The following is a 9,368-nucleotide window of genomic DNA, read 5'->3' on the forward strand; positions in this document are numbered from 1 at the left end:
CAAGGGAGATGACCTGGGAGAGAAACTGAGGAACAAAGGTCAGAGGTCAGGGCACAGATAAAGAGTGAAGTTTCTGTAAGTGAAGGCAGAGAAAGAGGTGAAAAGTCAATAGATTATGGTCAGATTAAAGGGATTTCAGAATTGTTGAATGTGAAAGCAGTACATATGTGGGTGACAGACAGATCAAGAGCATAGCCATCTTTATATGTGGTTGAAGTAGGGTGCATAGGTGTACAGACGCTCACCTTAGAGTTTCAACACTAGAGATGCCGACTTTATCATAAAGTAGAAAACACTGAAATACAATCTAAGAAAGACAATATTACAGAGCTGAGAGAACATACATGTTTTCTACTGCTACATACCAAACGGGCCAGTGAGTGCCACATCTAACAGCGTGTCAATGTGTTCGGGTGCTAACCCCGACTTCCAAGCAATGTCTTCCACAGTTTGCAAGGGTCTCTCAATGACTGCTCTTTTGTTCTGCACATTCCTCATGCACTCTAGAAAATTGAAAGGGAAACTCTGAAGACCAGAAATTATTGTGAATAGTCATTCCTAGCAAAGTTACAATCTTGAACTCCTAGTAAGGCTAGCCTCAGAATGATGGCAATTTTTTTTTCTCCTTACATTTTTAGTATATTTTATAGCAACCACACTTTTAAACTGGAAAAATATTTCAGTCCCTGAAAAGCTAAGAATGTTGATGATTTTAGCCTTATCCATTTGATCTCCTGACTGTTCCACACATTCTGTTCTCACAGACTATGAGTTTGTCCCATCTGTAACCTCAGGAATTCTGCATGTAACTTTCACTACAAGGGAATTAGGAAAATATGTGGTAAACTATCTGAAAAGATAACAGAAGGAACTATCGGACACATCGTATCTGGAACAACAGTTGACAACAAAAACCTCCCACAAATCTCTAGAAGTCTGTGGTCTTCAGTCAGGACAAAATAATAATTTAATTCTTATTTGAAACCAACATGGAAAAAGGTAGTTATATCACTGTGCTGAAAAAGTCTTTAGAAATTATCCAGTCTAACTCTTTTATTTTGCTGATGAGAAAACTAAGGCCCCCAAAAGAGAACTCACATGGATAAAAGTAGCAGAACCACAGTTGGGGCCCTGGGCCTTAGAATCCAAAGCCAGTGTTCATTTTGCTACATATGGTACTGAAAGAAACAGTGATGACTTGAGAGGACTAGAATAGTTCATTTAAAAGTGTTTTCTATACAGTGCCTTAAGGCCATCCAAAGAAAGACTAAAGAAATATGGGGTGCAATATATGGCTCCAGGTACTTACCTAGCGCTCGACAAAGGGCTTCACCCTCACTGGAGTCAGCCCACTCCAGTTCTTCCTCCTCATCCTGTCCACATCTCTCGTTTAAGGGTCCAAAGCGATTTATATTTAGTCTCATTCTCCATGGTAAGGATTTCATTTGTATAACAGGGATAACAGGGGATAAACTCCCCTCCCTAGTAGACATCACTACAGAAGTTCTACAGGGGAACAAGTGTGCAGTAGATGGTTAGAGCAAAAAGTTCATTCTTTTCATTATCACAAGATAGGCCCAACCAACAAAGATTCCAGGTTAACTCTATCAGAAAGCTTCTGGCCTCTGAGAGGTTCTGGAGAAAAGCTGGAGTTCCTATTTAGTGGCTGAAGGGCCCCCCTGAGGGCCATCCCCAAACTGCCATGACACACTTCCTGAAATGAAATCCGGCTCAAAGTCTTCCTTTGGTTTAGCATCTACCACAACCTGCTCAGGTAAAATTTTCTGGTTAAAAAGCCAAAGGAGCAGGCCAAGCAGACTCAAAGAGCCAAAGCCTTGGCTTTCACAGCACACAGCTAGACTGCCACTGGCACAACTGCATGACCTTTGAACAGGCAACAACTCACATTTAAACTGTGTTTTAAGGATGAAACGGGTAACGTAAGGATTAGTGTCTTGATTTTACTGATGGGTAAAGGTCAGCTCAGGGTAAGGAATTTGAGATAATGGTTTTAGAGGCAGCTAGGTGGTTCAGGGGAGAGAAACTGGTACCTGCTGTCTAGAAGACCTTCAGGCAAAGCCTGCCTCAGATACTTCCTTAGCTGTGTGACCTGGAAAGTCACTTAACCTCCCTCAGCCTCATTTTCTTCATCTGGAAAATGGAGACAATAGCAGCAGCTACCTTACAGGGCTGGTGGGAGGACTGAAGTAACATATCTAAAGCATTTCCAACAGTTGTATAAATGCTGGATATTCTCAGAGTTGGAAAGGACCTTGGGTCAGGCCTTTCAGGCCACAAAGATGGCAATTTGATTCACTTCAACTCAACAAGCTTTTGTTATAAAGCACCTACTCTGTACTAGAGTTGGAGACAGGTATATGTTCAAAAAAGCATCTACTCTGTGCTAGGTCCTGGAAACACAAAGACAAAAAAAGGAAATAATCCCTTCCCTTAAGTAGCCTACATCCTACTGGAGGGGAGTAATTATACAGAGAAGTAAACACATATTTTTTTTTTTTATCTCATAAGGCCTATGACTTAATTGGTACAGGACCCTCAAAAGAGGGTTGTCTTGGACAGTGACAACCAGGATGATAAGGGGGGGGTGTGTGTCTGTGTGTAAAAAGGCCACTTCTCTGCCAACTGAGGGGATCAGGAAAAGCAGGATGTGACACCTACCCTGAACCTTAGATAAACCAAATACAAGGCATAGGGAAGGACTGCCACACTGGAGGCACATGGGATTGGGATAGATTTGTTGTTCAGTCATGTTCCACTCTCTGTGACCCCATGTGCGGTTTTCAAAGCAGAGATACTGGCGTGGTTTGCCATTTCCCTCTCCAGCTCATTTGACAGATGAGAAAACTGAGGCAAATGGGGTGAAGTGACTTGCCCAGGGTCACTCAGCTATTACGTGTCCATGATAGTTGCAACACCGAGTTACCCACAAGGGAAACATACACACAAGGAAGTTTGAGGGGCAGCTGGATGGCCAGCAGCTCAGTGACAGAGCTCCCTGGCTCTAAAGGGGGCGCAGGCCTGGGGTGCAACTGCAAGTCTCGTGACCCCTTGCCCAGCTGACCTGAGCAGCCAGTGAAGCAAAGGGTGCTGGGAGACTCGGCTCAGCTTGCCACACGGGAGGGCGGCTGGGACCAGAGGAGCGAGAGCGAGGGAGGGGCAAACGCCGGGGAGGGAGGAGCGCAGGGAGCAGCAAGCGAAGAGGGTCAAACGCAGGGACAAGCGTGAGGGTCACATGACCTATGCGCACGTCCAGTCACGCCAAGAACTGGGGGCAGGGGTGTTGCGGGGAGAAGAGCCCCAATTCCGGTCCACTCCCCACTTCTGCCCCCGCGCCCATGCCTACCTTGGTAACAGCTTTCCTCGGTAAGACCATCCTCCTCCCGCGGCAGGTAAAGGGAACCCAGGGCTAGAACCAACCGCCCTAAGCACTGCTCCCGTGCCGACTCTCGCGCCGACTCTCTATTCGAAAGTGATAGCCCCGCCCTGCGCAAGCTCCCGCGCCCAAGCGGAGGCCTCCGAGGGGCGGGGTGAGCGGGAGAGCGCGCGCCCTAGGTAACTTAGGCGCATGCGCAGGCGCAAAGTCTCTCCAAAGCTGTAGGTCCATTGCGTGGAAAGCGCCTAATTGATCGGTTACTGGTCTCTGATTGGTTGGGGCTCAGCTGACTTGACTTTGATTGGTTGAGGCCCAACAGACTGCGGTTTTTCGAACGTTCTAAAAATATGGGACGGGCACAAACTCGACCTAGTTCTTTGCGGAGTCTAATAGCGGGGCTTGCGTTTGACTCCTTTCTTGGTTTATCCCGCTCTCTCCTGTCCCCGGTCTTCCCTTCCCTGTTACCTCCACATGTTTCCACCATTCCTTAAGAATAAGGACAATACTCCTCTTCAGTACACTCTGCCATCCCTTCAGATTCTATTTCTCCTCCATTCAAAAAAGTGTCTGTCTCTCTTCTAATCCCTCTGCAGTCTGACTTCTGACCACTCTTTCCAAGTTATCAGTGATCTCTTAATTGCCCAGTCTAATGGGCTTTTTTTTTTTCAATCCTTCTGGACCCCTCTGCAGCCTTTTGCTATTGTCCATCACCTTCTCCAGATTTTCATAACCCTGTTTTCTCCTGGCTCTGCTACCTGTCTGCCCTCTTCTCAGTCCTGTGCTGGCCCATCATGCTCCCTCCCAAACTGGATATTCCCCACAATTCCCCACATCCTCCTTGAACATTCTGCTCTTCTGACTCTACACCCTCTCTAGTAACCTGTTTACTTCACATGAGTTCGGTCATTTGTATGTAGATGACTACCAGATCTCAAAATGTCTAAAGCAGAACTCATTATCTCTCCCCCCCCCCAACCCATTCCTCTTCCAAGGTGTTCAATTTCTGTTGAAAGTATCACCATCCTGCCAATCTCCCAGGTTCATAATGTTATCACTGTCCTGCACTCTTCTCTCTCTGTATCAACCCATATGGAATAAATTGCCAAATCTTGTTGTTTCTAACTTCATGGTATGCCAGCCATCCAGGCCCTTCTCTCCACTCACAGCGTGAGTCCAGAACTGAATCCAGAACATGATTTGTGAAGTTTGAATTCAGTCAAAGAGCAGCACTTCAGGACCTAGAAGTCTACATGTGAAGATTCCCCACCCCTGCTCCAGTGGGTCCCTGTTACCTCCAGAGTAATCTTAGGTTCCTCTTTTTGGCTTTGAAAGCCTTTGAGACCCTGGCCACTTCCTGCTTTTCCAGGCTTCTTACCCATGAATCTCCTTCTCACACTTTACAACCTAACTTTTCTCTGTTTCTCACCTTCGCACTGATTATCTCCCATGATTTTCTGATTGTGCCCCCAACCTTCAATTCTTAATTCCCTTCAAAGTTCAGTTCAGATGTCGCCTTTATTGAGAAGTGGGCAAAACCCAAACCGGGAGAACAAAGGGACAGCAGTATTATAAAGATAATCCACAGTGAAAGGCTTAGTTCCTCTGATAATGCAATGACTACTTCCAAAGGACTCATAATAACTGCCACACAGAGGACTCATGGTCTAAGAGTGCAGACTGAAGCCTATTTTTTTCTTTTTCTTTTTGAAACATGGTTAATTTGTTTCACATGACTACATGTTTGTAATAGGGATTGTATTTCTTGCCTTCTCAAGGGGTCAGGGGAGGGAGAGAATATGGAAATGAAAATAAAATAAAATTGTATTCTTTTTAAATGGCATCTTTATGTAATCTGGCTTTGGCCAAAGCTTCAAGCATACCACCATGCTGCGGACCTGTTTAAGGGACTTATTGAGCTGGGTCTAGGGATATTCTTGGCAGAGAATGGTGGAGAGAGAGTCCAACTTCCAAGTGGCAGACGTACATGGGAAGCTGACCTCATCACATCCCTGTACTTGCTTGAAATTCAGAACCTGCTGAGCATGGACCTTCTCTGAGGTATGATAGTTTCTCTTGATTTGAGCTGAGATCTATCTTATCTTATTCCCCTCTAAAGGACTCATTCAGTCTTGTTCATATATTCTTTTCTGTAGAATTTCTCTGTTTTGCTTGGATAAACTAGTTTACTCATATTCACTGTTTTTGATGGTCTGTTGTAGAACCATTGTTTGATGGAAAGAAACTTTGCTGGTGACTGTAAGCCATTTTATTCTGAACCTATTATCCCTTAGATTTTCAATATTTGAAGGAGGAAGATAGACATAATTCTAGCCCAATAGCTCTCAGAAACTGAAGGAGAGACACCCCCAGGGACCGCCCCCCAACCCCTGGCAATGCAGGCATGGCCCGTGGGATTCCTCTCTTAAGAGATGGGCCAAAGCTCACATCATATGTATCCTTGGCCCCATCTTTATATTTAGACAAATCCATGTGGCCACATATATCACATTTATATGAAGCCTTTCTTGATTCCCCCCAGCTGTCAGTGCATCCGCCGCCCTCTAATTGTGCTGTATTTCTTTTTCTATATTTTGTATTTATTCATCCCTGTGCCTGTTGTTTTCCTCCCTTCCAATATAAGCCCCTTTAGGTCAAGGGCTATTTGGGATTTGCGTTTTCATTCCCAGAGCCTCTTACAGCACCTGGAAGGTACTAGTAGGCACTGTGTAAATAACCCCTGAACCAAACCAAAGGAAGGGGAGGCTGGGTTTGCCTCTTCACTGGACAGGGGCTCAGCCTTCTGGGCATGGGCATCCACTCAGCCAGGACTAAGACTCGGGAACATCTGTAGCAGCTTGCAAGTAACGGATTCTCAGTAAATACAGCTTTGTGACATGAGGACGGGGGGGGGGGGGGAGCGGGGATGGGAAGGTGATATATAGGGAGCAAAAAAGGGAGCCAGGATTCATATCAGCTATTGGGAAAAAGAGGAAGAATGTCCTGAGCTAGGGAAGGAGTGCTGGATTTGGAATCAGGACTTGGTTTTGAATTCTGGCTCTACCTCATCTTACTTCTGTGACCTTAAATAAGTCACTTCTCCTCTGTGGGACTCATTTTCCTCCTTTGCAGTAGTTGGACTAGATGATCTCTAAGGTCTCTCACAGCTTGAAATCTAGAGTCTTTGTTCAGTCTGAGAAGTGGGAAGTATTTGGATCATTGGATGCATACAGATAATGCCACAGGAAATTTTTTGTGACTAACTGAAAGAATCAGCACTCCAGGCTTCTGTACATTAGAGCCCTCAGACCAGTCAAGCTTCAGGAGTGCCTGTATGAGGGGGCAGCCGGGGGGAAGAGGAATAGCCTAGGAGCATTCTCTCCTCTGGCCCCACCCCCCATGACCAAGTATCAATCTGCTGAGTGGCCTCAGCAGCAGTGTCTACCAGAGCAGTGTCCCTGAGCAGCATTGGCAGATGGCAACGGCCATATCAGGAGCTTCAAGACTTGCCAAGAACAAAGCAGACACTCTGAGGAAAGGTGACCCAAGAACTCCATGGGAGCACCTCCTGAGGCCTAACAGCCCGGCAAAGAGCTACAAATAAGGAGAACTTCATAAGAACTTCAGAAAGGGAGAAATGTAAGGAACACATGTTCTCTTTGTGTGTACCTCGCAACCACTGGATTTCTAACCCTGTCTACAGTCTCCCCGTGGATTCTATGTATGTAGGGAGAGTGGGCCCCAGACTTTTGGGGGATTGTTCTTTGTAGCAACTGCCCTAGCTATACCAGCTCAGTAAATACCTTTTCCTGAAAGCTAATTATGGCTACTGCCTGATAATAAATGAGAAGCACACCAGTGGGGCCTTGTGAAGAACAGAGAAGTAGGGGGCCCAGCCTGCTACTGTGAATGGGAGTTGTGGAAGTAGCCCTAGGGGAGGTGGTACACAAGGATGGGTAGGGATTTCTGAATCTGAGTGGGTACAATTTGAACCTTGGGTTCCAATTTAATCTTTATTTTATTAGGAATCAGGGAGGAAAGAGCTGAATTTAGTCTCTCCATGAGCAGCCTTCTTGGGTCCATAAAGTAGCCTTTTATTATTCACTTACTTTGCCAACTTGGAACTTCCTTGAGCCCCTGGGACCTTCTCACCCTCGAACATTCCCTCCACCAAAGGGCCTGCATTTTGGGAAGAGGCCTAGACTGGATGTGCTTTATTCTCCAGCTGTGCTTCTAGCCCCAGACTTTACCACCAGGGCCCCACAGGGGGTGCCTCCCTCTCTCCCTCCCCCACCAGAATGTAAACCAGCTCAGGGCAAGAGACCAACTTTCCTTTTGCTCGTGTTTGTATTTCTGGTGCCTGGCACGTAGGAAGCACTTTGAAAATGAATGCTGCATGTTTCCTTGAGCTTGTATGTAGACTCTCATGAACCCCAAGTTAAGCACCCCGTGTCTGTACTGTCTCACTTAGTGACCCCTGAGCTTCTCATGGGTTTAATGATCATCTCACTGCAGGTGAGTCTCAGGTCTATATCCAACCTTAGTTTCTCTCCTGAGTTCCAGTCCCTTGTCACCAGCTGCCTTTTGGACCTCTTAAAGCTCGACATCTCCTAAGCATCTCAAACTCAAAATGTCTAAAACACATCTCATTCTCTTTCCTCCCAAACACTCCCTTTTTTCCATTGAGGGCACCACCATTCTCATGGCCATGTAGGCTCCCAAACTGAGTGTCACCTTTTCTTCCTCATTCTCACCCCATGTATCCAGTCGTTGCCAGATGTTGCCATCTCTGTCTCTACATCTCTCCCTATTTGTTCCCTTCTGTCTATTCACACAGCTACCACCATAGTTCAAGCCCTCTCCAGGACTATTGCCGTAATCTCTTAATTTGGCTCCCTGCCTCAACTCTTGCCCCACTCCAACCCATCCTCCACTTACCAGCCAAAGTGATTTTTATAAAGCAGAAGTGACCCCATCATCACCCACTTGACAAATTCCAGTGCCTCCATTTTATCTCTGGGATTAAATATAAAGTTCTCTAGTTGGCATCCAAAATCCTTCATGATGTGGCCCTTTCCTACCTTTCCATTTTCATGTGGCCTCAAGGAGCAGAAAAATGTCCTTTGGTCAAGAAGTGACCTTTAGAATCTAGCTGGGTGCTCTCTGAAACAAGGACTCATCCCAAAGTCATAGTTGATGTGGACGTGAACTTTATGGTACTACTATCTAGCAACTGAGCTAAGTTTGAGCCCATTTTGCTCAAAGGACAGAGTGGAATAGGAGAAAGTATATCCCTACCAAGGAAATGTTTGTACTTTTGTTACTGCTTATCTTCAAAGTAAACACCCTTTTGCAAAAACTAGTTGATGTTAATCATTTAAATGGAACTAAAGCACTATTCTCTGATACCTAACAGAGTGTGGGGAAGGAAACAACTGATGGGGGCTTGAGCCAGTGGCAACCAAGATATCCCAAACCTCTTAGGGTTATCCCTAGAATCCTGAGGGGGAGATAGCTGGCCTCACTCTAGGAGGGTTAGGCCGAAGGACTGTGTTACATATGGGGGTGGCCCTCCTGGCACAGAGTCTTTTCCATATATGTATCTAGTTACATACATGTCTTCCCTCCTGCTGGAATGTGAGTTTCTTAAGAGCAGGACGTTTGTGGTTTTGTTTGTTTGTTTTTGCCTTCTAACTGACTGGCCCACCCTCCACCAAATATTGCTCTTCTGCCCCCTCACTGTTTTTGCACATAGTATCCCTGGAATAGCTGATTACTTTTGTCATGATTGGACATTCTTCCTCAAGGTAGCAGACTGAAATTTTCAGTTGGCAAGAAGCTAATGGGGGGGAATGGTACAACCTCCTTGTGATACGAAGCATTGCTCCTTCCTCCTCACACAAGTGTCGTGAAAGCCCTACAAGGCTTTGAGAAGGCCATTTCTTCCAGAAATTGAATATTAGCCCAGACAGTCTCC

General features: G+C 45.8%; 1 protein-coding gene across 3 annotated transcripts in view; it reads right to left on the reverse strand.

Moving 5' to 3' along the window:
- The window catches only part of CENPI (centromere protein I), a 54,045-nt gene extending 50,550 nt beyond the window's left edge, over positions 1-3,495 (reverse strand). For all 3 annotated transcript variants that reach the window (XM_069065261.1, XM_069065260.1, XM_069065259.1), the window contains exons 1-3: positions 3,365-3,495; positions 1,310-1,506; positions 366-503 (exon numbers count right to left, since the gene is read on the reverse strand). In XM_069065261.1, the coding sequence (XP_068921362.1) occupies positions 366-503; positions 1,310-1,493 (322 nt within the window). In that variant the 5' untranslated portion in view covers positions 1,494-1,506; positions 3,365-3,495. The remainder of the gene's footprint in view (positions 1-365; positions 504-1,309; positions 1,507-3,364) is intronic.
- Positions 3,496-9,368: the final 5,873 nt, after the last annotated feature.

Source organism: Petaurus breviceps, unplaced genomic scaffold (genome assembly GCF_028583685.1).
Source record: "Petaurus breviceps papuanus isolate PSGF00001 unplaced genomic scaffold, PetGlider_PUasm1.0 90681, whole genome shotgun sequence".
NCBI lineage: Eukaryota > Metazoa > Chordata > Mammalia > Diprotodontia > Petauridae > Petaurus > Petaurus breviceps.